This window comes from Cinclus cinclus, chromosome 1, assembly GCF_963662255.1.
Source record: "Cinclus cinclus chromosome 1, bCinCin1.1, whole genome shotgun sequence".
Lineage (NCBI taxonomy): Eukaryota > Metazoa > Chordata > Aves > Passeriformes > Cinclidae > Cinclus > Cinclus cinclus.
The window spans coordinates 41,222,621-41,240,397 of NC_085046.1; the positions used below are offsets into that span (position 1 = coordinate 41,222,621).

At 42.0% G+C, this 17,777-nt stretch overlaps 1 protein-coding gene across 1 annotated transcript in view; it reads right to left on the reverse strand.

Moving 5' to 3' along the window:
• Positions 1-532: 532 nt before the first annotated feature.
• Positions 533-17,777, reverse strand: part of TRIM71 (tripartite motif containing 71) — a 55,221-nt gene continuing 37,976 nt past the window's right edge. The window contains exons 2-4 of the mRNA XM_062496588.1: positions 13,835-14,002; positions 4,248-4,382; positions 533-2,081 (exon numbers count right to left, since the gene is read on the reverse strand). Coding sequence (XP_062352572.1) covers positions 630-2,081; positions 4,248-4,382; positions 13,835-14,002 — 1,755 coding nt within the window. The 3' untranslated portion in view covers positions 533-629. The remainder of the gene's footprint in view (positions 2,082-4,247; positions 4,383-13,834; positions 14,003-17,777) is intronic.

Genomic DNA, 17,777 nt, shown 5'->3' on the forward strand with positions numbered 1-17,777 from the left:
CTTCCTGGCAAGTGGATCCCACTCACTTTCATAAAACGTTCAAAATTTTCTGGGAACAAGATGCTGTGCTCGCCAGTAAATCAAACACACTGAGGTATAAAAAGGAGAACAGGAAAAAGTTCTCTGCTGCAGCAGCAATTAAAAAAAAAACAAAACAAAAAAAAAAAAAACCAAAAAAAACCAACAAATGTCCCTCCCATGTCCCCACCCACAGAACTGCAGAATGGTCAAGAACACAAATTCTCTACAAACACCTACTACCATTTTCTCTATTTAAAAAGTTACATAGCGCCTTTCTTGGCTTAAGTCTAACAGAACTCACCACACAAACCACCTAATGTGCACAGCAACTCTTGTTTGTGCATGAAACCCCATCGTGGGGGAAAGAGGTAAAACGTTCTGAACTATGAGTATGTGGGGATGGGGAGAGGGTGAGAAACCGGGGAGGGAAGGGAGGACAATGAGGTAGATAGAATTCAATTTTACAGGCTCACTCCCTGCAGCAAAGGTAAGTACATTCATCTGTAAAAAAAATAAAGATGAGGTAGGTTTGACTTAACGTTGTATTTTTTTCATTTTTCTCTTAGAAGAATTTCCCTGAGACAGTTTCTTCCTAATTCAAACACAGACTAGAAGACGAGAATTCGATTGTTTCCAAAGTCGACCACAACAATCATGCCATCAGGGGTGACAGCTATACCTGAAGGACGGTCCATCTGACCAAAGCCGCTTCCCTGAGTGCCAAACTTGCATAAAAAGCTTCCGTTGGACTCGAATATCTGCACCCGGTGGTTCCTGGAGTCGGCTACGATGATGCGCCCTTCCTGATCCACCGCCACGCCCTGCGGGCGCAGGAACTGGCCGTTGCCGGTGCCCTCGGAGCCCAGGAAGCGCGCTGACTGGCAATCTGGATGGATGACCAGGAGGCGATGGTTGTTGAAGTCCGTCACTACCAAGTGGCCCTCGTGATTGAACGTCACACCTCTGGGGGAATCAAAGTGCTTCCAGAGCGCCCCTTCAAAGCCGTACTTGTTAAGGAACACGCCGTCGGGCCCAAACAGCTGAACGCGATGGTTCCTCGTGTCAGAGACCAGGATCTTGCCCTCTGCGTTGACAGCCACATCCCATGGGTAATTGAATTGCCCGTTCTTTGTTCCTTTCTCCCCAAACTTCAGAATGAACTGCCCCTCAAACGTGAAGATCTGGATGCGATGATTGTCCTTGTCGGCCACGACGATCCTACGTGAAATGTCACAGGCCACGCCGGCGGGGCGATCGAACTGGCCCGGACGGGAGCCCAGCGTGCCAAACTTGTGATGGAAGGTCCCGCACGGCTTGAAAACCTGGATGCGGTTGTTACTACGGTCAGCGACGATGATGAAGCCTTCTTTGTCGACGCTGACGCCCCAGGGACGGCAGAGCTTGCCGTCGCTGTCTCCCTCGCTGCCAAAGGACAGCCCCGGCAGCCCGATGCCGATGTAGCTGCGCCCTGACTTAACCACCACTTTGAAGGGGCTGTTCTCGATGTGTTGGTTGCACATCATCACAGACACCAGGTGCTCTCCCTCCAGCTGGGGACGGTAGCTGACCAGATAGGTCCCGTTCTGCTGATCGCTGACGTCTGCCCCGAAAAGGTTTCCGTCTGGGCCCATGACCACTGCAGAGATCATGTCACCCCCTGAAAGGCGAGGCTCCCCATCGTGGTCGTAGCCGATCACGGTGAAAGAGGCCACCTTGCCCTGCAGTGCACGCTTGAGACCTTCCCCCGTGGCTTTGGTCAAGGGAGCAAAAGCCCCACTGCTGACAAAGCCCATTGATTTAATGGCCATATACAATGCCTGGTCAGGGGGGGTGAACATGATCCTGTCATCTTCTTGTGGCTGCAGAAGGCCTCTGACGTTCTTCAGCTCCTGCACCTGAGCCAGCATGCGGTCCCGAGCCAGAAGAATATCCATGGTACGACCCTCCTCCAGGACCTGCTGAACAGCACTAATGGTGTTATCCAGCTTGTTTAGGTTCTGACGTAACTTTTCAACTTGCAAGTAGAGTGACTTGGCCTTGACTTGGCGAATCTTTTCCACCTGGTGGGAAATGGAGGAGAGAAAAGCACACTTACATCAGGAAAGACAGACCACAACACACATTTCCTTCAGTCTCCTTTTTACATAAAAGCCAGTTGGACACTTGTTACAGCCACCTGACACACAGCTGCAGAACAAACCTCTAAAAGTCTCAATGTAGACAAGAAGAAACAAGGATACCTAATTACTTATCCAAATTTAGGATTATTAGTCTCTCCTGTCCTCCAGGCAAAACTGTACATTCCTACTCTGCAGATCTGCTGCATGGAGTGACATTTGAAAGCATGAATCACTTGCTTACTAGTAATTATTTGCTTCCTCAAATGCTATTCTGTTTTCTAGTTGCACAGTACTTGACAGATCATCCAAAGGCATATCTCATTCAGCCCCCAGGGAGGACAGGAGTTATTACAGACTTTCAAGAAAAGCAGAGGCTGAGGTTTCACTAACCAGAACTGAGACCAATTTCAGAAGGTGGGTGGTTGTCCCACAGAGCTGAGGCTGGGAGTCAGCATCAGCTAATGCATGTGGGGCTCCTGTCATTCCCCTGCCTGCCAGAACTGTTTTCTTGTGACTGGATAATACCAGACATCTAGCCTCAGGGATTTTTAGGGTCCAATTATTTTAATATTTTCTTGTAAATACTGGCAGTCGTGCTGAGCCTGTGCTTTAAAACAGGATGCTTCATAAACATCACTTCAAATAACACAGGTCACTGTCAGTCCCTGCTTGATGGACTGAGGTTGGTGCAAAAATGTCTGTTTTGTAACTCATCATGTAAGTCTGTGTCTACCTTTACTTGTGAAAAATCACTTTGAACCATCTGGCAAAGATACCTGCTTTGTAAAACTAATATAACATGTCTTTGCTTTATTGTAGCAGAAGTACATTTCCTGATGTCTGAATACCTGCTTGTCCACAGAACAATACCTGGAATGCCCTTTAGTGAAGGATGACTCAAGGTCTGAAGACTCCTTGGTTAGACACTGACTAGATCACACATGTACAAACATGCTATCAGTTGAGGTATATAGGTTTTACCAAGCTGTAAAAAAAAATTGGAGATGCTTCTTCCAATAGTTGTCCAAGACAAATTACTGATCTTAGGTGTCAGCTTATTCCTTAGACTCAGTTCTGGTATACAAAATTGTTTATTAGCATGCTTGATACAAGAGCTTTATCGACTGAGTTTGTTTTGCTAAAATCATTTGGCAACACGACGTTTCCTTCTTAAAATAATGACTTCCAACTTGAAGAGAACCTGCTTTCAGAGCAGATATTCCAACAAAGTGCATTTGTACAGCACTGTAGGATAAAAAGATCTTAGGGGCAGCTCCTATTCCTCCTGTACTAGGAATACCTTAAAAGAGAAAGCTGCCAAGCTTCCTGCAGAAAGTTAACAGCAAAAAGTGAACTCATCTCCCTTAATCCAAAACCTCCAAAAAAATCCAAAAAAAACCAGCATTTGAAGTACACTAACTATATATAAAGTGCAATTTTAATCTTGCTATTGACACTTAAAAAGAAAACTTCTCTTGCAGGGGACCATGACCAATGAACCATTTTTCTGGAATAAGAAACTTGTCTGTTACTTCCTTTCCTCCTCTCAAAATACCACACATGCATTGTGGCTGAAATGAGTCCATTAGTTCAGAATTGTGCACATACCCTTGCTGGAGAGTACCCTTTTCTTATACTAGTTTTAACAAAATAATTAGAGGGAGGATGCTACCTTTATTGACAGTAAAGGTTTTAAGGATGGGGACAGTGAAAGTTGATCTCAAAATTTCTACTAGCCTTTCTAAGAACAAGAAAGGACAGGATAGGATATGCAGCTTTGCTCCTGTCCTCTATGAGGAGTGGGTTGGAAAACCAATTATACTATGCACCTAATTCTAGAGCAGCACATTAAAGATATTTTGAAGGCATTGTTTAGAGGGGATCTCCTCTCGGGGCAGCTGCTGAGCCAGCAGGGGGAGTGCCCAGCCTTTGTGTGGGGCTGGGCTGCTCTGAGGATCCTACAGCCCCTGCAAAAACCCCACCAGTGGTTAAGGAAACCTGCAGTTTTCCTTGGATATCAGAATCTGGCTGTGTAGTAGTTTGAGTATTTTTTCCATTTGAAAAGCACTTGTCAGCAGCACAAACCACAAATGTGAGGGTGCATACCTTCCAGAGCAGCTCACACTCCCGCTCCTCCAAGGCTTTCTTGTGTCTAGTGGTCACTACTTTGACTTCAGACTGTACCACCTTCGCTTTCATCTCGACTTGCTCTGCCACAGCCTGGGCCTGTTCAATACTCAGCTAGGGAGGGAAAAAAAAAAAAAAAAAGAGAAACACACTTAAGGCTCGACCAAACCAATTAAAAATGCATCAGAGGACTGTTGCTTACATTTCACTATGCCTTCAGGTAAAGGCATAAAGTGACAACTCTTAGTTTCACCCATTTCATACACTGCAGCCTAAAAACTGACAGGATTGTTTAAATACATCTATTACATGGAGTTTACACCTTCATTGTGCCTTGCACCAACACCACAGCACAAAATTCCCTGTGCAATTCCAGCAAGCAGCTAATACGGTGAACTACAGACTTGCACAGAAAATCATATTCATGTTTTCTGCCATGTAGAAAACCCAGTTTTTCTACTCCCTCAAAATGTTTCAGACTGTTGTTGTGTGATGGGTCTTCTTCTAGTAAGAATGACACTGTAAGGAACAGACTGTGCTGTCTGTGCATTTGAGCTTCACAGAAGTACCCCCTAAAAGAGTATGGAGATAATCAATTTTAAAAATAAAAACAAAGAACAAATGGTGATCAGTAAAAAGTATTCATATAGTTATTCACACCTTGAGTAGAGATCAAATTATTTCTAGCATGACCTTCAATGCTAGTATTTTAAAAAACATTCTGTAGTAGTATTCTGCAGAATGCACCCAGAAGGAGCATGTCTCTTCCCACCCCCCCCCCACCAGTTAAAAATGGTTACCTCAAAAAATTATTTCCTAAACTACTCACAAATTTCATGAAATATTACAGGAAGAAGTATAAAAACAAAGACCAGGCAAATCTGAAAGATCACAGTTCACAATGAACAAGTTCAATAGCAATGGCTAACAATTTTTTCAACACCTTTATCATACAGCAAATCAGCAGATGAACCTATGAACCTGTGACCCTCAAAGAGGTTAAAAATATAGTAACTTATCAGCTACAAAATTCTATAACAAAAGGATGGCCTGTGAAGGTATTCAGCCTAAAAAAAGAGGGGGATTCTTACAAATATACATACTTGAAGGGAAGGCACTGAGAGGGCAGAACCAGACTCCTTCTAGCAGAGCCGTGTGACAGGACCGAGGCAATGGGCACAAACTGAAACAGAGGTTCCCTCTGAACATTAGGAAACACTTTTTTTTCTTCAGAAATGCAGGTTCATTGGAATCGGCTAAAAATAATTTAAAGGCTTTACTTTACTGTATTCAGAACCTTCAGGAAGATGCCCTCATTTTAATTGTATGTATGAGGATGTACCAATCCAAGAATCACCTGTTGCAACAATCTATGAACTACCCACTGTGATCCAGCATAATCTAGAAAGTCAGACAGTACACTGTAATCTTTCAGCAAATAGCTGTTTGTATTTTTGAACTCTCAGTTCAGCAGCACCTAGTTTATGCCAACAACTGATACTAAACCATAAAAACTCGACTATAGCGTTACTTGGACATTTTCATTGCAGGTAAGCTCTTTAAAGACAACTAGTCTGAACTAGACTTATTCTTCCAGGTCTCATAGGAGATCCTTTTCTGAAAGAAAATGGAAGACTAACTTGTCCAGGTGATTGCTCTCTGAACACAAGTTGAAGACAACCCTAACAAAAAATCAGACAAGACAACATATTAAGTTTTACTCCAAAGAACTCTCCTGCAAACTGTCAGGGGAAATCAGGAATTGCTACTTGACAACCAGCCTGCAGCCCAGGGCTCACTAAGAGGAATGGGTCTTTCAGCTGCTCTTCCTCCTTCACGAACTCCCAGAGCCACCTTCACTACAATTTTAACAGGGAATGTCTTCAGACTCACAGACAGCCTGTATATATCCCACTCCCAATGGAGGCTGACCTGCCCTGCTCTCTCACAAAGCTTCTGGCAGACAAATTTGACAAAAAATTAAAATTTCATTACAACATTTAGCAAAGTAAAGTAGACATGAAGACACAGCTGGCCATGGATCAAGACTTCATAAAAGCCAGTAGGCCTCAGACCCAGCTAGGAGAGGCCACATGTAAGAATACTGTACCTCTGTCACCTCTTCTTTGCCATTCAAATACAGAAGCTGACCTACTGCAGAGGAAAAGAGTGCATTTCTTCCAAAACAGACCTGGATTCCCATCAAGTACAGCAACACCTTCCTTCTCTTGCAAAGAGAAAGAGGTATCACCTTGGGAAGTGTCAGGGAAACTATCCACTCATATTCCAATTTTAATGATGTCTGTGGAATCATAAAAACCCCTTGATTTACTTAATTTTGCTTTTGGTACTCAGTACCCATTTAGAACCATGATCTATATGTATGCATCTCTTATTATACCTTAGTGATAAGAGCAATCCCAACTTCCCTCATTAATCTCCACTAAAACCAGATTCCACCTTCCAAGAACTTCATCATAGCAGGAGAGGGAGTAACTCCCAGTGGATGCTATGATCTTTCAGTATAGGAACCAGTTATACTTAACTCATCTTATACTCATCTATCTCATCATCTGGATTTATTTTTACTTGCCCAAGTATGAACAGCTCCGATCAGTGGGGGATATCCAAAATGCTAAGATTCTAATATCATCCAGGATATTGGTGAAGTTTTTGGTAAAATTTAGGGGGTCCTGCACTCAGCCCAAATAAGCTAGAACAGTCTAGGAAGGCTGACCAGCATCAAACATGCAGAGGGGTATGATGGGGGGGAATAGCAACAGCAAACTATCTATATGTGAAGCAAAAGCCAAGAGCATTAAGTACAACTTTTAGGAGTCTTCTTCACATGGAAATCCTTTGTTCACTTTGATTACTGTAAGATGTCAGAGTTCTGCTGTGAAAACTCACTCCTGCTGTTCTGCAGGCATTTTCTGTGCAGAACTTTTCTTGGAGAGGTCAACTTTTAAGGAAGCAAGTTAAGCAGCAGTTCTTCTTGTTCTGGTCAAACGCTACACAATCTTTTTAACAACAAATGGTTGTAAAGAAAAATAGCTTTTTATAATGCTCTCTCTTCATGGTATGTCATAATTTTTCCAGTGCTAATGAATTAGATGGTCAGCCAGTTCACACAATAGGGAGACAGAAGAAGAGGTCTGTGTTTATCCAAGAATTGTGCTGGGTGAGAGGGATGTGCAATGGAGAATAATTTTTGTTTTCTGTTTTTGGCCAAATAAGTAAATAATCTATTTGCAGCTGTACCTCTCCACCTGTGGCTTCTCAGGGCTCTAAAAATTGCCAATACCACTCCCTATTTTATTAGGAATGTCACCAGTGCCTTGTGTTTGTTAAGTAAAAACAAGTAAAACACTACTACTTTGCAGTGTATCTTGTAAACTTTAGGGCTGAAACTGGTACTTCCAATTCCTCAAGAGCAAAACTGAAGTAGCAACAGTCCTTGCACAGGTGAGATGTTCCAGATGGGCCACCACACAAGGAAACTGCACACAGAGCTTCCATTGAGGCAGACAAACATGTTTGCACGAAGGAAAGCGATGCAGACATCCACCACTAGCCATTGCTACCAGCATATTTCAGTTTCAAGTAAAAGGTGAAGGGCAAAGCTGTATCATAACCTGGGTGTTCTTTGCAAGCTCCCTTCACATGGACACCCCTGTGACCTCCCCTTTATCTATATTTCACCACCTGAGGGGAAAAAACTAGTGATGATCTTGGTCCAGTGGCTATGGCAACTGACAGTACAACACGAACCTATGAAGAAACCAGCTGCAAAGGTCAGAAGTAGCAGGGTGGCATTACAGAACTCAGCCATACTTCTAGATATCCATGCTGATCACAGACATGCCCATATCAGGACTTGCCATTTTATAGAATGGCAGCATTCAGAAATTTTTTGTATTTCCTGCCTTCAGTTGAACAGTAGGAACAAGAGGCTCAATTTATAATAAAAATTGTATGACTTCATGTTTACCTATATATTCCTAGGGAATATTTAATATTCTAGACTCCCAAGTTTTCACTGGTGCCGCTTTTTTAAATGAAAAAATAAAAATATATGATCAGAAGCATAAAATGGTCCAGGAGAAAGAAAAACCTGTTACAAATTTTGTGTTCTGAAGACCTATGACAGAGGTGCTGATGCCCTCACTGTGTGGTTTCTGCTGTCTGATACTCAAATTAAGTCAGTACATCCACAGTTATGTCCACACAGCACACAGTTATTTGAAGAGGCTCACTCAGGACTCTGAAACAACAGGGCATGTTAATTCAGATGCTGAGCCATGATCACACCAATTTAGACCAGGATTTTATCCAATTGAACTAAACTGCAGCACAACACACCACAGTGGCAGCACCATGAGATACATAAAGACTGCTTATGGTAACTGTACAAGTCATCAATGCTGCCTTGCATTAACATTAAAGCCCCTACAATTTTTTTATTCCATCCCTCCAAAGATGGAAGGGAGGTATAATTCTTCGGACATTAATTCCAACATATACGTATCTCAATCTCAAGTTTTTCAATGAAGGTGCAGACCTCTGGAGAGAAAATTCTAATTCAAAAGGAAATTTTGGTTCTACTGAGGCATTTTTTAGTATTTGAGGGGTGAATGGACCTCAGATATTTGATGAAAAATATTAAATATACACTTTCCTACCTTAGTATGGAGGATTTGCAGTTTAACCATTAAGGAATTTAAGACCAGGTTGACCCTACTCAGAGGGGAAGAAACAGCTGAGATGCTGCTCTCTGATAAACTCCTTTCTGGATTTTAAGAGCACATTAAATACAAAAAAATCTTAAAGGAAACTTTCTATATGTCTCAAGTTAGCCCTCTTCCACGAAATGGAAGATGTTCCAGCCACAAGTTGTTTGTTTTCAGTTCCTTAAAGCACAAAAAGATACAGGAGGCTTGTTTCACTGAACTTTTCCAGTTACTTATCACTATGTCAAAACGGGATAAAACAACCAGGAGATAACAGTGGCTTTCTCCAGCATCAAGAAGTGGATACAAACTTCCTAATGTTCTCACACTAGAAAAATGAACTGGAAGATCCTACATAATTGCAATGAAAGGTACCAGGATTAATAAGCTTAGCAGTGAATTTGCAGTAATACTGGTGCAGCTATAGTACAAGTCACAGTAGCTGGATCAATTTAAAGGTTTCAGTCTAATGCGTGTAATACTCTAAAACATCCTCACTTGAAGTTCCTCACAAAGATAATTTTAAAAGAAACATTGATGGAGGGAGGGCTAGAGGCGAGTTTAACTCATGCCAGATACAACTAAATAATTATTTTGGTTTGTACTGCAAGAACATAGTTTTTGCCTGCAGTTTTAGGCAGAACAGCAGTTTGGACAGTGACACATGTCAAACCCATCTTCCCCAATAACCATCTGCTCATACGCTGCACTGAGGAACTTACTGAAATAGCACACAAAATAATGACTAAAAGTATGAAGAAAACTTAGCCTCTTGATATAAATCCCAGCTTTAGAAAAGCACAATAGACTCCATTTTGTTGACAAAGCTTCATTTCAGATTCTCAAACCTGCAAGCCTGACTTCAAAGCCATACACAAGACTGCCTGAGCTAACTCAATGTGACAACCCCAAAACGATCCCTTGCAGCACAGCAATGCCATCCTTCTCAGGTATCGACCTCCCAGCAGCACAGATCCATATGGCAACCCACAGGGAAGCTCCCACCCAAGGGCAGAGGCTCAGGGCAACAGATCAGCTTCCTCCTCTGGCCAGCTGAGTTTCTTACAGACACCCCTCACCCCCTGAAAGGTGTTAATCTATTTCATACCACAAATTTGGGAGGGAAGCTCCTAAACCTTTCATGATAAGAGACCAGCTCCCACTATGTTCAGCACATGACCAGTCTCACCAGGCAGTGAGGAGTTTGCATGGTCAAGCACCTCAGCAAAACCAATTATAGGCTCAGCTAAGAAAGAATTTGCTTTTCAATAAACCCACTTTTTTAAGACATCTGAGATGAACAAATTAAAATGTTCACCAGGAAACTGACCCTAAATGAGCATGAGCACTCAGCGCTTTACTGTTATGCAAGTGCATTAGATTACATGCATACAACCATACATATATACAGTTACACACGTATAGATGTATTTTAAGAAGGTGACATTTTGAAGAAGCCATCCATCTCTCACCATATAAGATTTACGTTCAGTTTGTGACCTAGTCCTTGGAAAAAATGCTGAAAGAAGACAGCTAAGTGTGCACTCTCATGAGGTAAAACAAGGCAGCGGGACACACTCCCCATATAGAAAGGCAGCAGTCCTGATTCCTTCCACACCATTTATCCAGGGTCAACTCTGGCTTTCATATCACCTTGTGAACCAATCTGAGTTTCTGAAAAGGCTAGAAAAGTATTCCAGCTAGGAGTATAGCTTTCTGCTGAAATAAGAAAGAGTCCTACCAGCAACCCAGTTGGATGCTGCTGTTTCATTCCCTGGCACCATCAACAGTCCTCGTAGCACTGCAGTGAACCAGCCAGGGAGCTGACCCAGCCAGAAAATAAACCCACAGAAAGGCTACCCTTTCAGCTGGATCAGTTCACCACCACACAGGCACAAGTTCTCATGTTAGAGACAGGCTTAGGAATGCAGGCCAGGACCATCATAGCACAAGGAAGCATGGAAGGCTTTCCATTGCTCCAGAAATTTCACTGAGGGAAAAAAAAAAAAAAAAAAAGCAAAAAAAAAAAGCAATGCTTCTTGCTCTCAGGCTTGCTCTTTCTTACAGAGGACTTAAACTTCCTTAAAAAGTGAGGTTTGCACTCTTCTGGAGTGACAGACTACATCAGGCTTCAGTGGATCAAGAGGTTGAAATGTATCCCAACTCACAGCATTTTTTTTTAAGTCTGAAAAACAATCTTTCCTCCAAAGCTACAGGAAGAGCTTAAATAAACATTTCTTCCTAAAAGCCTTCAACTTTGGTTAACCAGATACTCTCCAGCCAATTGACTCATGGCTTGATTTCCTCTCTCCTGCAACGCCCTTCAAATTCCACCTTTTCCCATTTACTCTCAACTACCCCTCTTCATCCATCCTCAACATCTCCTGTCAGGGGAGGTCTCACTTTCAGAGCCTATTAAGAAAGAGCTCATGGCACAGCAGTATGTATCAGTCCCACTAAGAAGTGTTACTATAATGTATTACTTTTCAAGCCTCACAGAGCTCCAGTCTTGAGTTCCTCATACTAGAGCTTGTACTGGCATTTAATTCTCTCTTGGCTATTTCCATACTTTCAAAAAATCACTCACACCAATTTATTTTAATTTAGAAACTACTTATTTCAGAGTTTATTTTGAATTCATGCTGACACATGCTGTCTCCTCCTTAGGAAAAACATGTAGCCTCACAGCCATATTGTCCCAAGAACAAGGAAAGCTCAGCTCCACGAAAACTTTGAGTTGAGCACCTCTGCTTCTAACAGCATCATATGCTCTTCTGGTTGCTGATGATGTTGCTTCAGGAGTAGCTGGCTTGGGCTGGACGATTTTCCCATTCCTGCACACGCACACACAGATTTCCACTCTATTAATTTTATCACTGCTCTGTTTGCTCTCTACTCTTCTTCTGTACAGTGGTCCAGATTAAAAACCCCACTAAACTAACAAAATAACTCAGTTCTTGAAAACATGGTTCATTTTACAGATCTTTACTCAAGCTGCCCAGCTAATACTTCCAAGACGGCCTCTTAACCTGGCTGGGCTGTGCCAGTCCAGGGCAAAGCTGCACAAGCTAACTCCAGTAGAGTTGCTTGTTCAAGTTACATGAGCATAGCCAGTACCACAAAACTTTTACCTGCACCATCAAGCAAAAATCAGCTCACCACAACGGCAGGAGCCTTCTGCATAAAAGCCAGAAAAAGATAAGGGATGAATGAGCAAAGTAAACTCCATGGGAAGAAAGGCACAAGAGCATTTATGCAATAGTAGCAGAGTGGTGCTCCATGATCTCCTGCTAGTTTCTACTCCAGCAAAAGTCTTAGATGATTTAGCTGTACCAGTTAGATGATTGAGAGCCCTGGAGGTCAAAAGCAGTAACTTAATTACTAACATGCAAAGCCTTTGTCTAGGACATCCTAGAGAAATTCAGAACACTGCACCACTGATGGTCTTTAAACCAGTATAATTCCTTCCTTCTTGTCATTTTCGGGATGTGTGAAACATTTCAGTATGGATACTGCTGAAGAGCTTTATAACTAAGTTTAAAAAAAAAAAATCTTGGAAGATGCTGTGATTTCCAAGATTCTGCCTGGAGCTGGAGTTTAAAATTAGCCATCCAGCTTCAAAAACTTGTTGTTTATTGTGCTGGTGTAACAAGTTAACATCAGAAGCTGAAGGAAAACGTCAAAAACTGATTACTATCTATACCAACATAAACAATTATCATTCCACTGGTGCAGAGACTTAATCAGAGACTAATTAGTTGACCTTGTCTCACAGAACAAGCTTAATTCCCTCATTTACTAGAAACACACTGCAAAGGGAAGACAATGAGCTTTGGGTTATTTTAATTGTTGTTTGTACCTTGCATGTGCCAGGAAAGCCCACAGAATTCAGAAAGTAAGTTAACTCCCTATGCATTCTACACTGCACTCCCTAAACTTTCTACAAAGGTTTACTAAAAAAATTTAAATCTTAGTAGTTAAGGCATATAATGTTGAGTTTTATAATACCCAACTCAAATTTAGAACATGATGCTAACAAAACTTCATAGCAGCAAGTGTGGTGTGAAGCTTCCCACTCTGGTCTCCCCACCAAAAGTCTCCCTATAGACAAAACTACTATTAATATAATATCAAACCTACCATTAGCTATAACTCAGCAAAAGTAACTACCTACATGTCACTGCAGTTTAATTCCCTATGAAAATTTATTCTCCAGTTTATGCTTCCTTCTTTCCAGCCCTTGCCAGGTATTTATATTTAACCTATAAAACACTGCTGAGGTAGAACACAGTAACAGGCAGAGTGTGCATCTGTGTGTGTGCAGAGCAATCCTCACATGAAGGCACCTCTAGATCCTCATGAAGGTTAAGGAATTTCACACTAATTCAGCAGCTGATTAGTACTTTGTATTTGGTGGCAATACTGAAGGCATAACAAGAGTCAAAGGTAGGCAGAGTGCTAGAAGCTATACAGGCAGGAAGACACCCAAAGAAAGTCTCAGTTGTAAAAACTAAACCAGGTTTGGCACTGCCACACAAGATCTGAACTTTCTTGAAATGCTTCACACTCGAGTGCATTTGTACAGAGCTTCATATATATTGTGATTTGCATGACAGGATTATGCTGAAAGAATGCAAAACTCATATAACAGCACTTTATTTTCAGCTCCACCACCACTTCTGTCAGAGATCTGAGAAAACAGAAGGGATGTGAAGACTGACAGCAGAAGCAGAGAGCTTTTTGCCTTGACACCTTGCCCTGTAACAGACAAGCTGGGGGGAGAGCGGGGGGGAAGAAGGAGAGGGAAATAAAATACTCAGTTTGGGAGTATCTTACTTGAATAGCCTGTCGTCCTTGCTGAGCATCTGCTAGGAGCTGAATGGTGAGAGTCCTGGAGTCCTGTAGGGCATCTTGGAGGTAGATAAAGCTGTGACCCACATGTCGTCCCATGGTACATTCCCGACATATGGGGACAGAACAGGTATCACAGTAGAAATGCAGTACCTGGAAAAAGGGAAAAAAAAAAACTGCACTACATGAAGAACTGAAAAGAGGCAGGATGTGTTAAAAAAAGAAAAAAAAAATCCAAAAGCTCAACTATAAAGGAGATGGTTAGAGGCAGTAGCAATAGCAACGACTTCACAATAGTTTCTCCACAGAGGAAGAGCTATCCTTCCCAGTAAACTCCAAATCATGCCCTAACAGTTAGATGGAAGTGTTATTGTTTTCTTTGCAATACAATACTAGGAAGAGTGTCCACATCAGCTCCTCTTAAGAGCGGAAACCATCTGCCAACACTTACAGATTGGAGATGGCATCTATGGCAAGTTTCAGGTGAAGGCTTTTCCTGCAAATACAAACACCAAATTCTCTTAAGAGGGCAATTCAATAATCAATTCACTGGAAAGCTGCAACAGAGCACACCCACGGCTCACAAGGGGAAAACCAGCCATGCATGCCAAGAACCATCCTCTCTTTTCAAAATATGCAAATTCCTTACATTCAGGTCAGTGGCAATATTAGCCAAAACTCCCCCCTGCCACTTCCATCAACAAAGCAAAAAAAATCTTTGCTATGATAGTGTTTTTTACGCTAGCAACACTTTGAGGTGCTCAAGTTGGAAAACAAGACTGGAACTTTATCATGACCATCAGAGCATTTGAGTGCTACAGTGACATGTGGAAAACCACTAAATCCCTGTTCTGTTCACAAAGCACTTCCAAATCCTATATTGAAATCACGACCAAGATGTTAGCCTAGAAAGCTGGATCCATTCATCAGCCTAGCCACTCCCATTCCATCCAGTAGAGGGAAGTAACACACAGAAATAGCAACTTCCATGGAAGCCTGCTTTCTTAGAGGGAAGCAGAAATCAGTACTCTCAAGTTTTTGTTTCCAAACATATAAATGAAGGAGCACAACACTCCAGCACAAGAAAGCTCTATATTCAAGTCTTGCTCTTAACTACACACAATATTTTTTCTTAGAGTGTAATAATAGAAAATCTTTATTACCATGCAACAGTACAATGGCACAAGGTTTCATACTACAAACAACTTTTTCATCACCAGATATTTGAAGCCTACCTCACAGAAAGGAGCAAGAGCAGAACAAAGATTGGACAAGTGTCCGATATGCCTGTCTTCTCCCAGCTGTCATCCAGCCACTCCCGACTCCAGCTAACAGCTCGTGATATGGTGCATAACATCCCCCTTTCCCTTCTCCCTCAAAAGCAAGGGGAAGGACAGGACAGGTGATTCCTTTGGATTGCCTGGGCTGCATAAAGTGACATTTTAAGCTCCTATAAGCACAACAGCTGAAGTGGTATATGGATTAATTTCTCAAAGGGGTATGTGTGTATTCATATGCACATGTCAGATTTCACTAAAACTTGCCCCTTTTTTTCCTGAAATCAAGTTTTGCTACAGGGAAACTGGAGCAGACTTATGCTTGCTTCTGTTCAAACACTAAATCCTCAAGCAGTGTCTCAGATTCCCATTTTTCCAATTAAAAAATGCCTCAGGTATGAAATGAATTGTTCGATCACTTAATCTTTCTCAACTAGAGGGATACTTGTCCTTACACTGTGGTTTTCTAAATATGCATATAATGTTCACTTGCACACAAAGTTCTGTAATTTTTCTGTTGAAATTACAGGGAATGTTTATTACACATTGCTAAATAATGCCACTTAAACAACTGAGAAGTTGAGAGAGAATGAAAACCAAGACACAGTATCAAGTTAAGGCATATGAATCTGATATACTTTAAAAACATACATCAGGGATTTGGGGCCTCAGTCAAGCAGAGCAGCTGAAAAGAAAATGGTGACCATATGAACAGAAGACCAGAAGCAAGTTAAATCTATTACTAGTCCTCCATAATAAGTCAATGCCAGAAGCAAAAGCTCCGTTCACTCCTGCTGCAAGGCAACAGCATCCACTGGGTAAAAGAGTCACCCAGCTGTTAAAGCCAAAGAAGAAAAAACCAAGCTTAAACTGTTCAGTTGCCTCTTACCACCCAGCAAAATGTGGTGGGAAACATCACTCCTGAATTTAGAATGAACAGTGACAAGAGCCATATTCTCAGTTAGGAAATGGGCAGATTACACAGGACATGGCCAGGGAAGGTCTTAAGTTCTGTAGAGCCATTGATAAGGCTTGATTTCTTAGTCAAACAAATAAAACAAAAAAGGTAAAAACAGCCTAGATTTAAAACAGAGAGCAAGAGAGTTAGTAAGCTTGGGCAAAAAGAAGGGGGTACGCTGGTCTGATCCCCATCACTACACTTTACCTTAAGTACACAGAGGGGAAAAATCACAAATGAACAAACCCTACGTGCTCTCTGTGGGGAGGGGAGCCAGCCACCAGAAGAGCACTGAAGGAGCCAGCTTCAAGGTAAACTAGCAACTCCCCAGAAATTCCTTTCTAGGCACAAAGACTACAAGAGAACCCCAAACTTGGTAGGGTTACGAGGGCAGTTCTCCTCCTGTGGTCAGAGTCACAGGCACTAGTCAGGAGCATCCAAGCAGGCTGTACATCAGCTCTACCCAGCAAAGGGGGCATGCTCCCAGAGAATAATGCTGGGAAGCCCCTGGCTGTGCAGGGCACAACACTGAAGGGGGGTTGTGCTTGTGCCACCTGGGCTGATGGAGCTGGGGCACAGCATCCAACTTGCCTGTGCTTGTAGGCATGGCCAGGAGTTTATTGTTAAACTCAAGCCTGCTCACATCCCAGTCCCTAGGTCATGGCTACAAAGGTCACATACGGCTAGATTAAGTTTCTGTGCCTGGTTCTAAATAGAGGGGGGTGGGGGGAGCCAGAGCTCCTCTTTCCCCTCATCCTCCAAACAAGAAACTCCCTGGGAAAAAAAAAAAAAAGATAATCATAGCGAGGATAGGTGTAGGACAATGCACAGCTGTGCTCTCAATTCAAAACTGATGCACACACAGTGAGCACACCCAAAGCACTGGCAGAGCCCCCCTTCTTCCAGTTTCAGCAATGTGAAACAGCCACCCCACATTTCAGTTCACTGTTACTGCAGCATTGCAATGCTCCTTCCCTGCTCCTTACAGGAGGAGCAAATAACAAGACTGGTCTTGGAAGTGTGGATGGACAAGGAGTAGTAGGAGAGAAGGGAAAAGTAAGACTAAGTCTTTCTTAGTTGACATCAGCTTACACTTAGTTGGAAAACAAATTCCACAGGACTGCAAAACAAACAAACAAAAAAAACCCACCAAAAAAATCAAACAGAAAAATCCCCACACCAACCCAAAACAAAACCAAACCAAACACAACAAAAAAGAAACCAACAAAAAAAACCCCAAAACCAACCCAACAACCCCAAAACAAAAAACTCCCCACCTAAAAACCCCCCTCAAAACAGTACCTATAAGAAAGTCCTAAAAATTCCACCCCCCATCTGAAGGGGCAGAGATGATGCAGCCAAAAGACCCATCAAGCTGTAATTTAACTATTATCCTGTTAATTTCACTATTTACCCAAACATAAGAAAATCTGGTTTATAAGCAAACACCTTCAAACATTGCTGGTTTTTCTAAATCACATGAATGCTCTGATGGGCAGCAAGGAAAGAAGCATGAAAGCAGAGACAAATTTGTCCTTCCAAAGAAATGTATAATCTATATAAATTGCATTTAATTAATTGCTTCTCTTTGTAGTAATTATTAAGTAATTAACTAAAAATACCATTTTTAAGATAAAAACTAATGCCCTACAATACCCTATCCAGTAAAGGGAAAAAATTTAATAAACTAGTC